The sequence below is a fragment of the Piliocolobus tephrosceles genome, chromosome 5 (genome assembly GCF_002776525.5).
Source record: "Piliocolobus tephrosceles isolate RC106 chromosome 5, ASM277652v3, whole genome shotgun sequence".
Classification (NCBI taxonomy): domain Eukaryota; kingdom Metazoa; phylum Chordata; class Mammalia; order Primates; family Cercopithecidae; genus Piliocolobus; species Piliocolobus tephrosceles.
This window is the reverse complement of record NC_045438.1, coordinates 47,826,508-47,850,315: the sequence shown is the minus strand read 5'-3', so window position 1 is coordinate 47,850,315 and position 23,808 is coordinate 47,826,508. Positions and strand designations below refer to the sequence as shown.

General features: G+C 33.6%; 1 protein-coding gene across 3 annotated transcripts in view; it reads right to left on the bottom strand.

Moving 5' to 3' along the window:
- Positions 1-23,808, bottom strand: part of STXBP5 (syntaxin binding protein 5) — a 207,534-nt gene that overhangs the window by 42,692 nt on the left and 141,034 nt on the right. Inside the window, exons 17-21 of one of the 3 annotated variants that reach the window (XM_023188408.2) lie at positions 22,428-22,553; positions 20,210-20,361; positions 13,624-13,689; positions 8,433-8,492; positions 8,287-8,334 (exon numbers count right to left, since the gene is read on the bottom strand). In XM_023188408.2, coding sequence (XP_023044176.1) covers positions 8,287-8,334; positions 8,433-8,492; positions 13,624-13,689; positions 20,210-20,361; positions 22,428-22,553 — 452 coding nt within the window. The remainder of the gene's footprint in view (positions 1-8,286; positions 8,335-8,432; positions 8,493-13,623; positions 13,690-20,209; positions 20,362-22,427; positions 22,554-23,808) is intronic. The other 2 variants (XM_023188409.2, XM_023188410.2) reach the window with 2 other exon arrangements.

Below are 23,808 nucleotides of genomic sequence, written 5' to 3'. Positions count from 1 at the left end.
ATGTCTACTGTCTTCACACTTGAAAACTGTTCCACCTTCATCCTTGAAAACTCTTTATCTCTATTATTTAGGTATTCTTTCATTGATATCTACTTTTTGCTCTTTCATTCCTTCTATTAACTTGGCGTTTAATCTGTCCTTCTTTTCCTAACTTAAGACAAAGACTTGACATCATTGCTTTAAAACAGTTCCAATGCAAGCATTCAAAATACACAGTTCTCAGGACCTAGCTTCAATCTACGGAGATTTCTAGGACTCTTGTTGGAGCAGTTCCTCCCCTCTAGCAAGTATTTCAGTCACGTCAGCAACCCAGAACTCCACTGTCTGCCTCCTTAGCTTCTCCTTAGCAGCTCCACTTGTGCTGCAATGGGAACATGCTGTCGCAGAAAGCTGAGCAGAAAGGTGGGAGAAATGTGGAGCTCACCTCATGTATATTCATTTTCTCAAGGATGACAGTCCTGGAAAGCCTGTTGTTCAATGCCTGGAAATACTAAGCTTGTATCTTTTGACCAATTTTGACAGTTGTTTTTAGTGGGTGGCTAAGTCCCAAACCTAAGGCCTAAAGTTGAGCTTCTGGCTAAAAGTTTGTGTTTTTTTTGTTTTAAGGAGACTCACCCTGTCATCCCATGCTAAGTGAAGTGGTGTAATCTCGGCGGCTCACTGAAACCTCCGCCTCCTGGGTTCAAGTGATTCTCCTGCCTCAGCCTCCTGAGTAGCTGGCATTACAGGTGCTTGCCACCATGCCAATTTTTTTGTACTTTTATTAGGGACGGGGTTCACCATGATGGTCCGGCTGTTCTCGAACTATTGACCTCAAGTGATCCATCCACCTCGGCCTCCCAAAGTGCTAGGATTACAGGCATGAGCCACTGCGCCTGGCCATGTATCTTTCAATTTTTGCGGCTTGTGGGGAATATACTTGCTTCGGGTCTGTTTAGTGAACCTCCTTGATGGCAAGACCACAAGAAGCAGACCCATCTCTGGAGAACCTCTAGTCAGTCGGTCCTCCTGGCTTGTACCCTGTACTCTGCTATAACTTTGTGATGATGGGGTTGTAGACTTTGTCCAACAATTTTGTGATGTTTATATTTCTAATTCCCAGGAGTCCCAGAATCACTTATGAAACTCATTTACCCAGCTAGCTTGTTTCACTGTACTTATCAAGAAACTTCTGTTCATGTCTTGAAGTTACTCATCTTCTAGTGTGACCTTCAAGCTGAAAGCATGCCATCTGGGCGAGTTCTTGGAAGACACATTGTTTCTGTTTTCTTCTTCCACTGTGTATTCTTCAACCCTTGCCCCTGACAGAAGGTTTCTTCAATCTGAGGAAAACTAGTCTCAGAGAGTGTAGGCAGGTAGTTAAGGTGGGTCACTGCTCTCTTCTTATAAACCTGAATAAGGACATCAAACTGTCTGGTTGTATAAACAGTAAAGAGCTGCATTTGCTTAGTAGGAATAATGAAGTTATACCTGAGCACAATGATTATGTCTGCAATGCAAATTTCAATACCAAGGAAAGATGTATGATGTCCAAGAGAAGCAAATTAAACAGATGTTTTGTAATTTTCCTTTAGTGTTTCTACCCATTGTGTCCACATCTTTTTTCTAAACAAGTGCTCTCGAAAGAAAAACAGAACTATAACTTCACTTTCTGGAATTTGAAATTTATAGTAAAAAATAAAGCAAAGGTAAAAGGTAAAAAGAATTATTATGACTGATGAAGCGGTCATAAAAGTAAGTTGATTTTTGTTTATACTGAGAGTTTCAACAATTAGAAAATGATAATATTACTTTTGTCACCACAGGCAGAGATCCAGCATGCCTCTCTGGAAAGGGATAATGTTGGAATGTATTTGTGTTTAATAAAACAACTGAGATAGTAAAGGAATTTAAAAAACTCAGTTTGCAGGATATAGCAGGGAATCCAAGAGGAAAAGTGGAACCAAGAAGAAGAAACTCTCTTGTCAAGTATCACATGTATTTTAGTAGCCACTAGAACTAACAATACCAATGTCTATCTCCCATGCTAAAATATTCCAAGAGTTCAGAAACAGAATTTACCTTGTAAAATACTCTATATATGTATGTTTCCAGCATTTAATGTGTGCTTAATAAACACAATGAATAAATAATTGCAATGAATAAAGGAACCAAAACTGTCATTGGAATTTTACTTCTATAGAATGATAAATTTCTTCACAAATGAAAAGAAATAAAGTGAAAAAGAGGGCAAATTAAATACAGACTGTTAATCAAAAAGATGACTTTTGGAAATACCCATAGAATCTATACCAATTACCTGAAATAGAGGTAAATCTTTAAAGAGATATCAGTACTTGACTAGTAAAGATTTGACTATGCCAAGTTTTTTTCATTCTTGAACTCGCAGAGCTTTTTTCTTCAATTTTTTTTTCCTGACCCATCTGCTTTCCAAGCATTCATAAAACTTAATGTCTAAATAACATCATAATGTAAACTATTTGCAACATCTCAAAGAGAATTCTGTACAGAATACAAGGTATTACATAAACCTAACACGGTAAGTGTTATGGAATGATTGTATCCTTGCAAAATTCGTATGTAAAAGCCCTAAGCCCCAGTTCCTCTCCTATATTTGGAGACAGGCCTTTAAAGAAGTGATTAAGTTAAAATGATGCCCTTAGGCTGGGCCCTAATCCAATTTGATTGGTTCTTATAAGAAGAAGAAATGTGGATACACAGACACCAGGGTCGTGCTCTGCATAGAAACCTATGTGGGGATACGATGAGAATGCAGCTGTCTGCAAGCCAAGGAGAGAGGCATCAGAAGAAATCAAACTCATTGACACCCTGATCTTGGACTTCTAACCTCCTGAATTGTTTAAGCCTCTCAGTCTGTGGTATTTTGTGGTGACTGTCCTAACAAACTAAAAAAATAGGTAATGACAGAACATAAATTGCCATATTTATAGTTTTGTTCAAATAATAGTTGACAAAGTTTAATTTCAGTAATGTAACTTTAACTCAGACTAATTTTCTTTATGCTAGGAAGCAAACTACAGGTTATTTCTAGAAAGGTCACTGCATATCCTTTTAATGTAAAAAAAGACAGTTCAACAGAGAGAGAAGTACACATACAGTAAGTACAGGAATATGAAATACAGACTTTCCAGCATATTTTATTAAGAAATCTGACAGAAAACACATTCAAAAGTAAAATTTAAATTTAAATATACAATATGCCAATACTTTTCAATTTTTATTCATTCTAAAAAAGAAAAATAATTTGTTAGTACTCAGACTCATATAATAATTTTGAAGTATCTGCCTATCAAATTCAGTTCTTGACCAATTAAGGTCAAGTAATAATTTTCCTTCAAAACAGAAAATATTAAAATCACCTGTAAAAAATGGTATCATTGTACACTACTAATCATCCCTTTCAAACTGAGCGTGTCTTCTTTCAACAGCCATCTTGTGGATTGAATATAAAAGCTAAATTCTACAAATAGCCACGTTTTAGGTTGAATACTGGGGAATGTAAAGTAGAAATACCAGCACTACTTTGAGTTTTACAATGAATAAAATAATTTCACAACATACTACTTAATTTAATACACACTTTTTCATTCATATGGCAACGAATCTAAATGAATCTTTGTGAATTTATTTTTTAACTTGTAAATACAAAAGAATTGAGAAGACGCACAAGAAAAAGCAATAACATAAGAAACAAAAAGTGGATACTTGAGTATGAAGCATGAAACATGCTACACATAGTAAAACAAGACTCAAAAAGCCTGGATTCCGGTCCTGAGTCATTACCATGGAGCATTACTTTGGATGTGCAACCTAACTTCTCTGACATTCAATTTCTTTCCTTGAAAAATAAAGGTGTTAGAACTGCTTTAAAATTGTGTGAGTTAATGAGTTAGTGATGTAGAATAAAACAACAAAGAGAAGATTTTAGTGATGTTGGAATGCTTTAAAAAAAGGAATCATTGATATTCATGTTTAAGAGAACTAATAAAAACAGCACTTAAACAGTATTGTCATTTAAACTGAATTCAAAAATTATTCCAGTTTTTGCTAAGTTAACGCTTACCTAAATAATTATGCTAACTGAGAATTGGAGAGATAAAAGTGACCCTGGAAGTATAATTTTCCCTCTATTAATAAATACCACATGAAAAAAATAGCTGGTATAGTGTCTAGTCTAGAATTTAGGAGGTGCCCAATAGATGAAGCTATTATTTCTATTTGTTTTTGGCAAAGCACTCATTTAAGTAACCATAATTTTGAGTCATTATTTTTTTATCCTTAGTATTATTTTCCCCTCACAACTTCATGTAACCAGAAGGAATTTGGTAATCATTCCTTCTCTAAGAAAATTAGTAATAAAACTGGATATAGACCAGGTCACAGACTATGGGTTCTAGCTAGAAATCTACTTTTAGCATGAAACAAAACCATAATGAAATAGAATAATCTTTAGAAAAGGTTTATCATGTAGTTTCAAATTTATTGAACAATGTTAGCATGTAGGCTGTATTTTATTCATAAGGATATCACGAAAAATTTGATTAATACATTGTTAACAAAGATATACATTGTAGGACTATTTTTATATGAATTAAAAATAAAAAGCTTTGTGAAACTCTATACTTTCAATTTTTTGTAAAACAAATAACAATTAAATAAAAAAACTGATACCCTATCTTACTTTCTAAGTGATTTATAGTAGTACAGGAAAAACTATGGATTCTGAAAATGTTGGTAATTAAGATTTTACTAACAAAAATTTATAAGGTATACACAGGAAAAACAAATTACCATATGCATATATATTACACGCATGAAGCTTTCTTTGTGGATGCTGCAATTACATTATATTGTTATGTTTTCCTGTCAAACTCACAAGACTAAAGCTATTTCTTTATAGGCTGCTCTTCTTATGCAAGATCCAAGATCACTGTCAGGATCATTCATCTGATTTAGTTTTCAATCAGGAAATAAATTATGAAGCTAGGCTTTGGGTAGATGGGCTAGGGTACTCCAGAGTTTGCTCTAGTTATCCTTCCTTTGAGTCTAGTCTTTGAGGAAGGTAGACTTTCAGATACTATATTATGCTTGAGTGATGGGTACCAAGATGGCATCCATCATCTGGCTCTAACACAGAACTTAATCTTGTTTTTTTTCCCCAGATTATTGTGTAGATAGAACAGGGCCATAACCAAATTATCTGGTTATTAATCATACCATGAATTTGCTTTGGAATCCTTTAGTTTTCTGTAAATTGTATTAAGAGATAAAATAGCATAGTGTTTAAGAGGACAGACCGTGGAGTGGGGCTACCTGGGTATAAATCCTGCTCTCATTTATTAGCTATGCACTAACAAATACATTACTTATATTCAGTTTCCTTATCTGTGAAACAAGGAAACAGCAGTAACTAACCCACTGAGATTATTGTGTGGACTGAGAAAAATTATTTATAAAAAGCTGGCACATGCCAGAAAAATTATAAGATAAAGGCTAAATACATTCAAAAAGCTTATTATAGTCTCAGCTATCTCAGCTGTCCTGTCAGGCAGTTTAAAAAAAAAAAAAGGTAGGGTGATTGATTTCCCATGCTTGGGTTAACCATTAAATTGTGACTGCCATTCTGTACCACCCACCCACAACACATACACACAAACCCACACACACAAACTGACACCAGCAGTAGTTACTTTCAAAGAACAGGTAAAACTCAGGGGCAAATTTTCAGGGCCAAGCTATTTACTCACCTTCCACACAAAGTGGCTCTTTTACTAGTGCAACCCTGGAGGTACTAATTCTTATGTTTTGGCCACTGCATAACTACCTAAAGTTAAAGCTATAAATGCTTGTATATTGAGGAAGACGAGGTGGTAAGTTCATGAGATTCAGGATACTTCATAGCAGGTACGAGATCGGACGATAAGGTGAGTTCAGAATGCTCAAGAAGTCCTAATACTTTTGACATCACAGCTTCATGCACAAAATATCAGTCTGGACAGAGAGGTCCTCAGAAGATCTACGAGTTTTTTTTTTCCAACGTTTCATTGACATTTTATGTTTTTTGATAGCATATTTTACGTTAATTCTTATAACAAAACTAGATACTAATGTAGGGAGATAAACTAATGTGTTAGTTTTTCAAATGCAAAAGCTTTACAGTCTAAAATGGGGCAGGCAGTCTCCGTTTGAAAGAAGAAAAAAATTGTGACACTAACTTTCCTTATATATACCCAAATCTTGTGATTAAAAAAAAAAAAAAAACACACACGGCCGGGCGCGGTGGCTCAAGCCTGTAATCCCAGCACTTTGGGAGGCCGAGACGGGCGGATCACGAGGTCAGGAGATCAAGACCATCCTGCCTAACACGGTGAAACCCCATCTCTACTAAAAAATACAAAAATCTAGCCGGGCGAGGTGGCGGGCGCCGTAGTCCCAGCTACTTGGGAGGCTGAGGCAGGAGAATGGCGTAAACCCGGGAGGCGGAGCTTGCAGTGAGCTGAGATCCGGCCACTGCACTCCAGCCTGGGCGACAGAGCGAGACTCTGTTTCAAAAAAAAAAAAGAAAACATACACATACACTGAAAGGTTCCAAACAAACCCAAAGGATATAACAATGGTTCCTGAGGTTTAAAAATAATTATGTGTAACTATTCTACAACAATTTTGAAAAGTTGAATGACGCTAACATAACATGCTTTCCCCAAAATATATGACTATAGAAACTGGCATGACAAAAAGTAAAACTCACCAATAAGATAAAAATAAAGCAAGAATGTCATCAAAGAACTATCCTTCCAATAACATTATCAACACTGATAAATTTGCTAATATAGTCTTTCAAATAGTCAAGCTCAAGTACTCCATGTTACATATTCTATTTAAAACACAGAAAAAAATGGGAAGGTAGTCAGTACATTTAATAAATAGAACCCCAGCACAAAATAAGACAGAAAAATTGTTTTTAAAAATTTAATTATGTACAAAGTCCCTTTCATGCAAGATAAAGTCCCTAGGTAATTTAAAAAGTTGTTTAGTAAAATATAAGTAGGAAAATCTTTTCTTTTTGCATAATATGACAACAAAAGAACCTCTAATGTACTATGAAGATAGAATACACAATAACTGAAATTGGTTATTAAAGACTATTGTGCCATAGTGCTAGTACATGATTATAGTGATTTAACTATTACCAAAAGAGTCACTAAAAACCCACAAATACAAAGATAAATAATTGATTCTCCATAAATGAAGAGCCCTTTGCCCAAGAATAAACCACATTATTATAAAAATGACAAGGGGCGAACAGTCAGTCACCGCTAATATGACTAAACAGGGTTCAATTTACAAAATATGCACAACATGGATGTTACTTGTAAGAATTTTTGAAAATTTAAGCATATCTAACACATTATCAGTTGAGAAAAAGTAAAACTATTCCACCTGCCTAGAAATTCCTCTAATTTGACTGACCTCAAAGAATATGTGCTAGAAGTTTTGGGAGGAAATAATACAATAACTGTATAATAAAAATTTAGAATTTAAATCAAAGATCAAATTTATCCTCTTTTTCTAAAAGTGTTTTTCAAGACTTTAAAAATCTTTGGAGAACATCTGAACTTTCATGACCTTAAAACCCTAATTTGATTATGTCCTCAAAGTTTGATTATATATTTTGTTCCCTAATTTTAAACTTTGAGAACTTTGGACTGAGTAATTCATCTCAACATATATTCACAAAAACAATCACAAGAAGTAATGCATTTTTTACTTGCAGTGAGGGAGTGGGGGCAGTCCTAGAAAATTCCTATTTAATCTTGCCAAAGGTGGTACGGATTATAGACTAAAAGGGTCAATCTTTTAGAAAACCATTTCCTTGAAATACGGGGTCTTGAAAATATGAGAGAGATGGAATAAAGGTAGAAAAAACACAAATAAAACTATAAACAACTGCTTCAAAACTTGGGAGTAAAAAATTGTGCTACTTATGGCATAAATTGAACCCTGCTTTATTTTAAAGTAAAGCAAAAATAAAATTAACAGAGAAATTCACACTGTAAGTCAGAGAAAGAACTGCAACCCAATTGAACTGATTTTTAATAATTATTGCCCCAATGAGTTTAAAAGACACACAGCCCAAGAGATTATTTTTTAGCATAGGAACAACAAATTTACACAAAAATGCAATGCATTGGATAATTTTCCAGTGTTTGGTTAGCACTGCATATAGCAAGGATTAGAAACAAAATAGAAATTTCTATTTCCTACCTATATCATTGGCTACCATCTTGGAAAACTTTCTGCTTTTGGTCTTCACTGAAAATAATATTTTGATATAAAATGTCAAAATCTATTCAAAGTAAACTAAATAAATTAAACATAAAAGAAAATACTTTAAAATCAAGATACTATACCCTTTTCTATAAAATTATTCATTTTTTGTTCATCATCTGAATTGTGTGGTGATGAAGAACCTACACAAATGAAGACAATGGAAGGAACAGGTACATGGTCAGTCATAAACACTGAGCTGTAACAAGAAAAACGTACAAATAAAAAATCTGGTAACTTTTAAAACAAGTTATCACCTAAGTGACCGCAAGAAGAGACCATGTATATAGTAAATAACAGTTCTTATACTATTACAGTATAGTAATAAGTAGTGCAATATCTCTCATGGTAGACCCTGGTATATATAAATATTAACTCTATAACAATTTGGCTAAATCTTGGTATATTAGATGTTAGAAAATATATAAGGAAAACTATAAATAGTGTTTAACTGTTTCTTTGAAAAAATCTGCAATTCTTGATAGTATTAACTGAATACGGTTTCTCTAGCAGAACCAAGATCTTGTACTATAACTTTGCTGATAAAATTTGTTATTTTAGAGTCAGACTGACAGTTTAAAACTATATATTCATTCTACTACATATCATAGAAATCTTTAAAATGTACAATAAGGGATCTTTAAAATAGTGGAGATAATATTTATATTTGCAGGTATGTTCAAATGTCTACTTAAATTTATGGAGGTAAGAAATATTTAATTTTATTTTGGCTGTGACTCCCAATATTATCATATAATGTTACCTAATATTTCTTTAAGATTTTTTGGGTTAAAAATATTTCTAATTTCTCATAGTATTCCTTTAATTTGTAACATACATCTTTTATTATAAATGTGATCCTAAGTAATATTTTCGTTGATCACTTTTGGACAACTATTCTTTAAAGGCACATCTCAATACCTCATCCATTCAATTTTTCACAGTCTCCTCAGCTGTAAATCACTTCTCCTCCTTTGAGTTACCTTAATGTTTTATCTATATATTTCTCATATGATGCTAACCACTTAATATCTTATTATTTTAGATTTATGCACATATGACCTTCCTCACTGGAATGAACTTCGAAAAGGCAGGGCCCACATTTGATTCATTTTTGTATCCCTTTTGTAATTAGTGGAGTGTGTTACATGTAGAATTCTCTAAGTAAGTATTTGCTGAATTCATAACACTTTTCTGCTAGAGGGAAATACCTAGAATGTAATTGGAAGCAGATAAAAAAGTTTCTTTCTCTGTTTTAAAAATATCCCAGTAAAAGTACTGAATCTTTTTGTTGTTGTTGTTGTTGTTGTCGTTGTTGTTGAGATGGAGTCTCACTCTGTCACCCAGGCTGGAGTGCAGTGGCCGGATCTCAGCTCACTGCAAACTCCGCCTCCCGGGTTTACGCCATTCTCCTGCCTCAGTCTCCCAAGTAGCCGGGACTACAGGCGCCCGCCACCACGCCCGGCTAGTTTTTTGCCTTTTTTTTTTTAGTAGAGACGGGGTTTCACTGTGTTAGCCAGGATGGTCTTGATCTCCTGACCTCGTGATCCGCCCGTCTCGGCCTCCCAAAGTGCTGGGATTACAGGCTTGAGCCACCGCGCCTGGCAAAGTACTGAATCTTAATGAATCAGGTCAAAATTTGACACCACATATAACACTCCCCAATAAAATTGTACCTCCTTCCCTTGGTCAAGTGGTGAATGTCCTTGACAGCTTTTCTCTGACTGACTAAAACCTGCCAGCATTGGCAAAACCACTACTTTTATAGTGGTTTTATAAGGTTACTTTTTAAAAGTCCCTGTTATTTTTTGCTAAACATCATTTACAGATCCTCATAAATCCCACTTCAAAAAATATCACACAGGTAACACTGAGCTCGTAACATTTCCAGGAACAGAAATAGGTATAGTTCTTTTTAATATACTTCTGAATTTAATTCTAAATAATATAATGGTTATATGTTATAAATATTTGAAAGTATCACTATCATCTCTACAAAATAGCCACATGAATGCACAAAAATGTATTACTGATACTAGTTTTTATATATTTCATATCAAAGCAATAGCAGGATAACATATCTATGCATATTAAAATTAGAAAAATATTTGATATTTTCAAATACAAGAAGGCAACATAGGCTGTAATATAAATAAAACAAGGAGGTTTATTTTTCTTCTAACTAAAAATACTTACTACTGATTGCTATAACTTCTGTGACAGCTCATGCAAAAGCTGCAAAATAGTTTTCTGCTTATCCTATTTGAATATATTTACTAAATTTCTACAATGAAACACAGATAATATCCACAGCTTATTGTTTTTCTAGGACACACAGCATTTAAATCATGAATGCACTTGAAGGCATCATTTATATTACGGTATGGGTGGCCCTGGGTTTTCTTCAGCTTGAAATAATGTAACAGTTAAAAAAATTATTTTAACATGATTTGTTATGTGTGTTTGTGTGTGTGTGTGTATTTGTATGCAGTACTAAACAAATTGCAGTATTACTAAAGTGCTCACTGAAGCAACATGAGTTCTTTGACGTAAAGATCAAATGAAGGTCTTTCTCTTCATTTGTTCAGGATGTATATGTTCAGTAGGCAGAATTAACTTTCTGTTAGGGGGGCCACTGGTTTATTTAAAAATAAATGAAAAGGTTAACTATATGCATTACATGGATTTTCTCATGATGATTTCTGAAGACAGCTTTGATTTTCATTAACTGAACAGTTGAGATCACAAATCTTAATTACGAGATTTAAAAGGTTTTCAAAAAAAGTTTCCCTTCATATATGATTTTAAATGAACTCACTGGTTTTGATAAAGCCATATGGCTATTTTATATTTCTATATTTGTCTGCCTCTTAGTATTTATGAGAGACTCATTTTAACTCCCAATCCACTTTTATACATTTCTTCTTTTCCCATAAATACCAACTTATTTTATATTTGCTATATCGGTTTTAATAATCTATAATGCATCACTTAACTATTTTACCTTTTTATATTACTCTCATTGTGGAAACTATTTGAGGCTTGTAATTTAATTACTAATTTTTATGTTTTTTAAAACATGATCCCCGTGTGGCTCTTCTGATTCACTTCAAATTCATCCCATCTGTTATTCTTTTTTGACCATCGCAAATTAGTAGAATTTGCATGTGTTGGCCAGAGGGGTAATAATAAATTATTTCTTTATTTATCTATTAGAATGTGAACAGGAATGAAGGTTCAAAAAAGTTACAAATATACAGAGTAAGACAATTAACCCATAATAGATGGCAAAAATTACTATTAAGAATTTTTACATGGACAAGTTGAGAAAGACACACACAAGCTATAAAAATGCAGTGTCAAAATTATTTATATTAAAATAGTTTTCCAGAATCTCACTCTAGTTTCTATGGTAATACTCTTACTAGTTGTGCATAACCGGTATCTCCTGCTATCTGAAACAACTATTCCCTCTTAAAGTTTGACTTTTCATTAAAAAAAAACAGTATTTCCTGATATGTAGAAACCAATATGTCTCAGAGAATTCTTATGTTTTTCAGAACATAATCAAAGACTAAACTAAAGGTTTCTATACCTAATGATAAGAATACATGATTTATCAATGATTTTTTGAAGTCACAATTTTTACTTTGCATTTCAAACATGCTGAGATAGAAACAATGAAATATCTAGATCATCTGAATTTCTGCATGTTAAAACTATTACTTTCCTTTTCACATGGACCAAAGAGCAAAAATATATTTGAAAATGCTGAACCATGTTTGAGTTTCTCTGTTTTGAGAAATAGAATTTACAGGGTTTTTAACCTTTATTTACTTTTTATATTTATACACTTAGATTTAAATATACACTTATCTTCAAATATCATTTGTTCGTTTATTTCAAAGGGCTAGATGTATCCACTTTTTGAAAGTCTGGCCCAGGATAAAAAGGAGTACTAATTTATTTGGGTTGAATCTTATTAAAACGCATCCTATGGGATTTAACATATTTAAGCATAACGTATTACATGTTCCATGTCCAAATTGTCCACCCTGGCTTATATACTTAACATACTGACAAATGCATTACGTGGATTTGGGAGAAGATGAGAAGGTCAGAACATTATTTTATGTAGTTAGAAGAAGAGTAAGAACTAAAAGATACTATAATTCTAAATTCCAAATTCAGAAATAAGCAGTCCTAGGAGACAGAAAACAGTTCCTGCTTCATATCATACATTCAAACTTAATTCTACCAATGTTAAAACTTATTAGGTACTAATTATGTGAGCAATTCCTCCATATGTTTTATTAGTTTAATGAATACATTTAAATATGAAGTTTAAAGAACAAGAAAGTCAGAAAATGCATAGATACATTTTAACTTTAAGAAATAATCAACTAGTTTAACATCAGGAAAATGCAATTGTAAAAGGAAAACATCATAAAAGCTTTTGCAGTCTTAGATATAATAAAATATTACACTAAAATGTGAGGGAGTAAAACAAAATACCCTTGTCAATATTTCCCATTCTGACAATTGTTTCTGATGCAGTATACCAGCTATGGAAGGATCAAAAACTGTCTTAACAACAGTGTTACTTATGCTATGAATGATCTTTTCACTAGAAAACTGGTGAATAATATTAACTTTATGAAGGATTAGAAAAGGATCAATCCACCAAAATAAAATAAATTCAAGATCGTGTTAATTTTAAGAGGTCTCCAAAAATAATAAAAATAATATTCTTTTGAAATATTAATATATGCATAGGTCACATAAAGACCCATCTATAGATAAGAAATAAGAACTGCTTTAATACAGCTATAAATATATAAGAAATTATTTTCATCATAAATAAAAATACATGTAACTAGTCTATAATTATTCTAATTGACTATACTCATGACTTGATTATAAGTGTTAAACATTTTTTCATAACGTTTAAAGATTGTAGATAACTAAGACATTTGATCCAATGGTAAGGAGTAAGATATATTTTCTATAAAAAAGGTGTAAATATAAGAAAGTTAAATAAACAATTACAGGATTCTCAGCAGGTAAACTTTTGGATTTTTATTTAGCACAGCTACATTTCTTTCTGCTTAATCAGAATTCAAAGAATGCAGTTAAGATTTTAAGGATAAATATATGACACAAAAGTTTTTGTAGATGTATTTTGAATGCATTTCTATCAAAATGCACACTGGTATGTTATCTTGGATTTTGTAAAATCATAATTATTAATGAAATTTAAAAAAAACAAATTACCAGAAGTTGGAGACTTGCAGCGATCCTCTGGAACAACAGTCCCTTCACTAATATCACACAGACCGGCTACAAAACAAAAACAAAAAACAAATCAACCCATAAATTTATGTAAGTGCAGTTTTGTCTTTTATTTACAGTACATATTTAACTACCGTCCATTTAAAAGAACCCAATAAATTAACAGACTGTTGGTATTGATACCATGCTCATTGGGTTTGAGACAGAAATATTTTATATTAAAATACCTCAAACTAATACAGCATTCATCAGTTAAAAATATAATCTATGATAAAATACAAAGTAAACAATATGATTATAAATTTCCCTGGTGATTGAAGTTATAAAAACCCCTGCAAATTGTATAAACATTATAAATAAACAAAGACACATCAAGAGCTTGGACTAGCTGAGCAAGGAGTCACATGTCTGAGCCTTAGAAGTCACGTGTCACATCGATGAACAGAATGTGTATGTATTACCAGTATTTGCTTTTCTATTACTTTGGTAAAAAGACATGATGTCACATTTCCATCAGTCACTGAGAAAGCTTTCAAAGTAACATTTCCTGAGAACATGAGTACTGAACTGGGATTCTAAGAAAAGTTTTCTATTTTGAGGCACACATTAGTTTTTTTCATTAGATAGGAAGTTCTTGAATGAGAATTAGTCGTTTGTTTGTTTTCTAAGACAGTGTTCCCCTCCGTCACCCAGGCTGGAGTGCAGTGGTGCGATCTCGGTTCACTGCAACCTCCACATCCTTGGGTTCAAGCGATTCTCCTGTCTTGGTCTCACGAGTAGCTGGGACTACAGGAGTGCCCCACCATGCCCGGCTAATTTTTTTGTATTTTCAGTAGGGACGGGTTTCACCATGTTGGCCAGGCTGGTCTCGAACTCCTGACTTCCAATGATCCACCCACCTAGGCCTCCCAAAGGGCTGGGATTACAGATGTGAGCCACCAACCCAGACTGATAATTAGTACTTAAAAAAAAAATCTTCATCAAACTAATGGTCCTGGAAGAAAACCTGGTTTTTACGGTTTTAAGATGATAGATGTAATTATAGGTATGCATTTAATCTTTGATAAAATATTTGTTTATATACATGTACTCTTTCTTGATAGCACACTCAGACAGAGGATATCTAAACAGTAGTGATAACATACTCCAGTTTTATGATGTGCCTAGTACTGAATAAAAATGATCAAATTTGAAATTTTACCCCCTTGGTATTTTGTCAACTGCTACTAAAAATTATACTTAGGGGAAATCACTTTAAGGTTTCAGTTGAGGGTCTTCATGATATAATAATTTACTGAACTTATTGACTAAAAAAATTATTAGACTTACATGATATAGTTATCATTCTTAAAAAGGCCGAGGAAGAAACATTTAGGAGTTGAATTACAGAATGTGGATAGAGAGGATTTCGTTTAGATATTAAACAACTGTTAAATAAGCTAAACATCCATTCAGTGCCTTCTATCTCACCCAGGGTAAAAGTCAAAGTCCAACCCTACTTGGCTGGGTGATGTATACGATCTGACAGTATACTGTATCCTGTTACCTCTCAGACTATCTGCTGTTTTCACTGACTTGCCCACCACTGGTACTCTCTCTTCTCCAGCCACACTGACTCCTCATTGTTCCTTGAACTCACCAAGTGTACTGCTTCAGAGCAAATTGTGCTTATTCTCGTGCATGAAATATTTTTTGTTTGATTGTTTTCCCAGACATCCTCATGGATAATAGCTCTCTCATTTCCTTTGAACCTGAAGTCACCTAGACACTCTATTTTATTTTAACACTCCATCATTGATATTTCAAATCCTCCTTCAATTACTTTCCCCCTCGGCACTATTAATGTAATCTACTGTATATTACTTATCTTTTTAAGTGTGTGTACCTTCCAGTAGAACATGAGTTCCGTGAGGGTAGAGAATTTTGTCTGTTTTGCTGCCTATAATGGTGCATAGCACATGGTACTCTCAATATTTGTTGAATGTTTGAGTGAATACATGTGAAAGAATTTCATAGCATGCAACCTAATCTATCTGCTCTATTGCTGCCAGAATCCCTTTAAAAATATTCCTAGCAATACATCTACCCAGGCTCTGCTCAAATATATCTCACTCAACCCAATTAGTTAAGTGGTCTTAAGTGACATTTACTGAGTACTTACTATGTGCCAGATATGGTTTTAAGTGCTTCATTCATTTAACCCTAACAGCAGCAAATGAAGTAGACAGTATTACTCTCATTTTACAGAAGAAGAAACTGAGGCACTGAGTATTTTAGGCATTTTATATAGGAACAAAAACCTAATTACTTATAGAAAGGGTCTACTTAATTGCCACTCAGAGTTTTTTTTTTTTTCCACTGGTAGAAAAGCTCTGCATGCTTTAGGACAAAATCTGCTTTTTATAATGCCCTGATTTAAAAATGAGGAGAAAATAACATAACATAGACATAGACATAGAACTATAATTTTAACTGTTCTAAACTTCTCACATTAGTATATTCAGCAGTTCTGCCACATTACTGGCACACACAAAGTTGTGGTCAACAGTAACAAAACAACCTCCTGAATGCCAACAACGTTCACTCACATGATTAAGTATGCCACATGTGTCCTCTCACTTAATAATCACACCAACTTTATGAGGGAGTCACCATCTGCATTTTATAAATGAGGACACTGAGCCTCAGAGAAATATCCTTTCTAGTATCACAAACTTATAAAAAGAGTGATTTAAACTTAGATGTGCTTAAACAAAATCTCCAATTATGTTTCACACGAACTACTCTTAAGCCAGTGTTTTCTGTTCTATATGTAAACAATCAATCTTTATAACCTAAACTCAGGACTCAACATGTATTGTTGGTAAATCTCATTTCTTTGGTTTAAATTTACTGTTTCTACCTATAAATTATCTTTTCGAGTTGTTACTCTGCCATCAAATGTAATACCTACCTCCCCCTTAAATAGTGACCATTCTGATACTCATATCTTATCTTTCAAAAGTCCAGATAGGAAGCTACATTTGCTATTTGAAATATTCAACAAAACATAATCCTATGTTATTCAACACAATATATGCATTAACTGAGGCATACTACATCAAGGTAATTAGACCACACATTAATCCAGTACCATGGTTTAACTGAGAAGGGCTGGCAAATGTTTTCTGTAAAGATCCAAGTAATAAATAGTTCAGGCTTTTTCAGCCAAAATCTCTGTCACCAAATATTCAGCTGTTATGTTGCAGCACAAAAGCAGCTATAGACAACACATAACAAATAAACGTTCTATTTCTCCAATAAACCTGTATGGACAAAATCAGGCACTAGGCTGGGTTTTGGCCTACAGACAATAGTTTGCTGACTCTTGGTTTAATCAATCTTTCCATCATTAAACTGAAATAGGTATTTAGGTCACTTCTACCTGTCTGGTTCACAAAATTATCCTAAAATTAATTTTCAAATACCTCATTAACTTCAGGCAACATTAGGTCAACAGGCTGCCATAAGTCATCAATGTAGTTACAAGATTAAAAAAGTAAAATTGATTTTGCTACAACTTACTTTTAGTGAACTTCTGCTGACTTCTATCGGTCATTTCTATTTTCTATATGCAAATAGCAACTCATTCTAGAATTCTGACTAATTTGTGCCTCAAATCAACTGAAATGTAAACTGTTTGACCTTCACCAGCTGGGGATACCTTTTAAATTCACCAATTATCTTGATATTCTTTTTATTATCGCTTGGTCTACCTCATTTACATAAAGGACCTTAGGCTTTAGTTTCTCTTATTATAGCTTTCATACTTTCCAGAAAGGAAAATGATTCTTCTTAATGTAGCACTCAGAATCAAAGTTACTTAATTCTACTTTCTACTAATATACACACAATCATTAGTAGATGTAATACATACACAATTAGTAGTTTTATCATTCTACTGAATCATAAAACGACCAGCAAAACAAGATACATATTATCCAACAGTTCATTTTTAGTAGAATCAGATTTTTAGCAGATATGAATAGCTGAAATACTTCATTACTGTTTGTCCTTGTGACAGTTTTAGAATTTTTATTATGAAAACACAGCCTATATTTTACTAAATAATACAACTGCATTGTAATACAGTTATGACACATTTAAACTTGGCTGAAACAGTTTTGTCTTAAAATTCATATGAACTACATTCTTTATAAAATGTATCAGCATCTATTTGTAACAAAACAAAAAATTTCTCCAAACTGTTCTTCTAAAACAGCCTGAAGAACAATTTAATATTTGGTCTACACCTAAGAACATATTATAAAATATACATGTTAGGAAGAATATCATTTTTTACCTCACGACACAGAACTTTTATACCAATCATATGTATTTCAAATATTTATAAATTTCGGGGGATTAGTGTCAAAAATATTCTTAAGATGTTATTTTAAAACATATTTTAACATAATTTTAATTTTTATATTTTTAAAAATATAACCCTAAATATTGACAAAGTGAGGCATAATAACAATGGGTGAATATCTTAAACTAATAAAGAAAAACTCAAATAGTTCTCCTGTGCCTACATAGCTAATTCTTCAATAATAAAATAAAGCAAACAATAATATAAATAATATGTATTATGGGGGTTGTAGGATGCAGTGAAATTTTAAAAAGTATTTTTAAAATTAAATGCTAAAAATCAGTCTCTATCCTTAGATAAATCTAGGCATTTAATTTCTAGCAATTTTACATAAGCTAGTATAAGGTATAAAGGAGAAAAGAGGTTAATTTTATGGATAGTGAAATTTTTACCACATTTGTAAAATAAACTAAAAGTTTTATCTTCAAAAAATATTTCTTCTCTATCATGATAACTTTCTAACATTCTAGCATTAAATATTAGTATCTTGGCTTTATAAAGAGATAGAATTGGGGCACAAGTATTTAAATAGCTGTTTTCATATACATGTCATGAGATGAATCTAAGTAATGAGTACAGTGTTTTAGACATAGAATGTTTTAATAAGCTCTTTTAAAAATGAACAAAATAACTCCCAATGATTTTACAAAGAACAAACAAGCCAAAGCATAAATGACTTACTTAAAAAAGAAGAACGAAGTTTTTTCATAGATTCAGAATATAAGCTAGAAAGGCCGCACATGCAAGAAGTCACAATCAGCACACCTTAGTGAAGCAATGAAAAGCGGAAGAAAAAAAAAGGAAACAAAAATACTAGAATGGTATGGTTGGGACAACAATCTCTGCTGAAGATATTACATGACAAAATGATCACATTCAAACAAAAATGGAAAAACACAACTTTGAAAAGAAAAATTCAATCATCAAGCCAAAGTAATAGAAAGGTCTATATCCCCTCATTTTTCTTTCCCATGAATTGTAAAATTTGCAGTATTAGTTAATAATGTACTGAACACAACTGAAAAATGAATTGCAGAATGACTTTTAATTCAGAGCGGACTGAGTTAGGAAGTATAGACCAGAGCTTCCCGAATGGTGTTTCAATACACACTGGTATTCTGCAAATGAGTTAAGTATGCCCCAAATAGGGCTACCCTCAATCTCTGGTCCAGCTGGGCAGGCCCTGGGGAAACTGGATATCACCAGGCCAGTTGTAACTGGAAGCCTCATTAGTGTACCCTGTGTGCCATATATCAAATGCCAGTTTTTTTGTGTGTCATGAAATAAAAAAAGGGCAAGAAGTACTGGTATATATAGCTAAGTATACATGTGTACCTTGAGGTATTATGGTAGAACATTTAAAATTACGACTAATTACCTAGCAAACGTAAAAGAACTCTATAAAGAGAATCTTCAATGACTGTAGGCTTACATTTAATCAAAGCTATCTGAGAATGCTATATTTTCAAAGAACTAAAATTTACCTTTGCATTTTCCTTTTTTCCCCACATGGGAATGATTCCTTTGAATTAAATAGTTTAAATAATAAATCATTGGTCTTACAAAAACCAAACAATGAAAAGGAGCAAAATGATACAAATATTCCTTTCGTTATATTTCAGCTGAGAAGTTTGATCCTGTGGTTCTTTCTCAATGTGCAATAAAATCCTAGAACATTAAAAAGAAAAGCAGGCTGGGTGTGGTGTCTCACACCTGTAATCCCAGCACTTTGGGAGGCTGAGGCAGGTGATTGCTTGAGCCCAGGAGTTTGAGATTAGCCTGGGCAACATGACAAAATCCCATCTCTACAAAAAATACAAAAAATCAGCTGGGCTTGGTGGCATGTGCCTGTGGTCCCAGCTACTCAGAGGGCTGAGGCGGGAGCATCACCTGGGCCCAGGAGGTCAAGGCTGCAGTGAAGGCACTACTGCACCCCAGTCTGGGTGACACAGTGAGACCCTGTCTCCAAAAAAAAAAAAAAAAAAGTAAAAACCACAACTATAGAAAACAAAAATAAAAAATAAGACTCACGCCTTTTGCTAGTTTTTGGAAGTTTATATATTCAGGCAAGCTATTTACCTAACTGAAATACTTATATTCACAGAAGTCAGTCAGCATTTATAGAAATCCTAAAGCTCAGGATTTTCTTCTTTTTACCTCCTGAAGGTTGTCGAGATTTACGAGGAGATCGGGGTTCTCTCCGATAAGGATCATTAGAGCCATATAATTCAATAGTGCCCAGGTTGAGCAGCACTGCTTTCTGAAGGTAGTCAACCATAGCAATGCCATTGCAGTTGCCAAAAACCACCCTGCAAATAGGAAAATAACAAACATTTTAGCACAATCAAATAATTCCAAGAAAATGTACTACAGTCTACAAGGCTGAAGAAAGAAGCATGGTGGGGCCTTCAGAAAATTCTTTGAAACAAAAGATAACTATATGAACTGAAATACAGGTTACATATGCCTTCTCATGGAACTGTTTAGATCTTCTGCAGACATTAATTATTTAATATCACTAAATCAATCAACTGTATTATTTATAAAAATATTTGGCATAGGAGTTGAAACTTGATCAGAGATAGAAATCTCTCACACCTTGCAATGCAACATCTATTTTTCTACCTTGGGGGTGTTTTGAGCTCTTCATGGGTGGGAGACATTCCCTTGTACTAGGCAAGTAGGAGATTAGACATTGGGGTAAGTTTTGGTAATCATTCAAGTCAAGAATAAAAAGTAGAAAGCATACATCTTGGAGGCCTCCCTTTGGGGTGTTCTAAATATCTTCTCAATTATCAGTCAGGAACTATAAACCAACCAACTATGAATAAAGGAAATTTATTAAGATATTTTAAGCCAGGAATGGAAAACTGACATGTATAGAGGGCGATATAAGTAAGTAAAAGAGGACATGTAAGCACATGGTTGCTTAAGAGTATATGGCACATCTAACGAAAAGCTTCAACTGAGTTCCAGCTGAAGCTGCCATGCAGAAACATGGACACGGCCACATAATCAGATTTTTAAGTTGGAGCTCTAAGTATGGATTTATATAGTCTTGGAAACTAATTAAAATTCTAAAAATACACAGAAATGGCCAAACAAAATACAACTGTAAGCCTAGTAAGGCCTGTAATTCATTGATTTGCACCTTCCTTTGAAACTTCCTATTGGCTCTTTTTCTCATTTCCTATGTTTTTTTAATGGTTGTGGACAATAAAATATTTAAAAGAGGAAAGTCTGTCCTCTTACATTGTATGGCAGCAAATAAAATATGAAAGAAGACTATCTCAGACTGTAGCCAGTGTTAGTTTGATGTATAGTTGTCCCTTGGTTTCTTCAGAAGCTTGGTCCCAGGACCCTCACAGATACTAAAATCTGCGGATGTTCAAGTCCTCAATACAAAATGGCAAAGAGTTTGCATGTAACTAACATACAGTCTCCTATATACTTTAAATCATCTTGAGATTATTTACATATACTTAATACAATGGAAATGCTATGTAAATAATTTTTATACTGTATTTTTAAATTTATTTTTTTAATTGTTGTATTTTTTTGTTATATTTTCTGAATATTTTTCATCTGCAGTTGGTTGAATCCATGGAAGGAACAGGTGGATACAGAGGGCTAACTGTACAGCTGCAAGAGACAGAGTAGGTGTTGGGAGCTACTGGCAAGAAAAAAACGAATGAGTCCCTAGGGCTAGCATCAAGCAAGCAGACAATGAGCTACACATGATAAATAGCTCCGGGACTGAACAGTCAGGAAGCAGTTTCTTACACTGCAGTGTTGACTTCTGAAACAAGAAAATAACAAATGCTTTACAAGTCTATCATATTGTAATAAAAGTATGTATAATTAACACTATATGGCTGAAGGCATGAATTGATAAATAAAACAAGTATACTGTAGTATAGATGAATATTAATTATCAGTCCTTTACAATTTATACAAGTTAATTGAAAGTAGAAAGAAAAATTATACAACTACAGTTCAACAGTTACAAAAATCAGTTTTATAACACAGTCTTCTGGGTTCATGTTGTTAGATTTCCATTACAGTAACTATTAATAAGAAAATTATTTCTAGGGGTATATCTAGGAGAGGATATACTGACTTTAAAACTTCATCACAAATAATTTATTGGTCCATGAGGCATTTAACTTTACATCAGGAAGTAGTGCATGCATACCCGAAGCAAGTTATTCAGAATGAAATTATGTTCCAAATAAACAGTGAATTTGGTCTGAAATTAGGTACAGAATGCCATTTTAGGTGATGATATAACAAAGACCATCCTTTCTATTTTTAAAAACAAAATGATGTATGGAATACTATGAAGAGACTTAGAAAAAAAATAACTTATACTTACAGTCCATAGGAAGAGTTGACTGCCAGGCTGGTTATTTGTTGTGGTGGTTCTCCACCCACCCAAACCAACTGAATAACCAGTTCTGTCTGATAACCTGGAGACTGTTTAAGTGGTGAGTTTTTAACTCTAAAATAAAAGAAAACATGTTATGTTTTAACCCATTTTCAACTATTGTCCTATATAATTATAAACATCTTTTTACATGAAACGATACTAGATATTTAAATATATAAAAATCAGAATTCTGTTATCTAGAAGCATTTAATCTATGCTTGGAGGGACTAAGTATGTAATTAACAAAAATAATATGCAAACTCTACATATAAAGTGGGGGAGGACAGCAGGGGTAAAGGAAAAGAAAAGAAGTGAGGAGGAAGAAGAGGGCTTGGAAAGAAGGCAGGGAGGGCTGGGGAGAAAGATGAAGAGAAGCAGCAGCCCAAGGATTAAGAAGAGAAAAAAACATCAAGTTAGAAAAAATGTAAGTTAGAAAAGCAGTTTTAAAAATGGCTGGGCGCACTGGCTCACGCCTGTAATTCCAACACTTCAGGAAGCCGAGAAGGGCAGATCACCTGAGGTCAGGAGTTTAAGACCATCCTGGCCAACATGGTGAAACTCTGTCTCTACTAAAAATGCAAAAATTAAGCCTGGCGTGGTGGCGTGCGCATGTAGTCCCAGCTACTCTGGAGGCTGAGGCAGGAGAATCACTTGAACCCAGGAGGCGGAAGTTGCAGTCAGCCGAGATCGTGCCATTGCACTACAGCCTGAGCAACAAGAGCGAAACTCTTGTCTCAAAAAACAAAACAAAACAAAACAAAAACACAAAACTTAAAAACATGATGTAACAAAATGAAAACTGTCCAAAAACAAGTTAAAATATGGGTTAAAACAAATATGAGAATTTATCTGTGTGTGTGTGTGCCTACTTTCACTATAAAACAAATCTACCTTGACTTTGAGGTGACAGTATTTTTGATCGCAGAGACTCTTTTTTAATAATTACTGAATAATGCTATAAAAATGCTCTTGCAGAATATTCGCAGACAGAAAACCCAAGTTCAAGGATTGATAAGTGTTAAGTTTGGCTACAGTGGTAGGAGTGTGTAGTAAAAATGAGAAGATAGCAAGACAGGCCAGGGCCAGACTTTAGAGGGTATTCAAGTCCTGTCCACAAAGATTTGATGTTGGTAGAAAGAACTCTCAGCAAGCTGGACTTTGAGTACTGATTCTGTTACTCACCAGCTGTCTTTTCACCTAGAAAGCGGGACTATTACTACCTAGTCACAATATGAGGAAACTGTGAACACCTATGAAAAGTGCTTTGTAGATGGTCACATTAGACAAAGGTAACATATTTTCGTTTTTTTTTTTTTTTTTTTTTTTT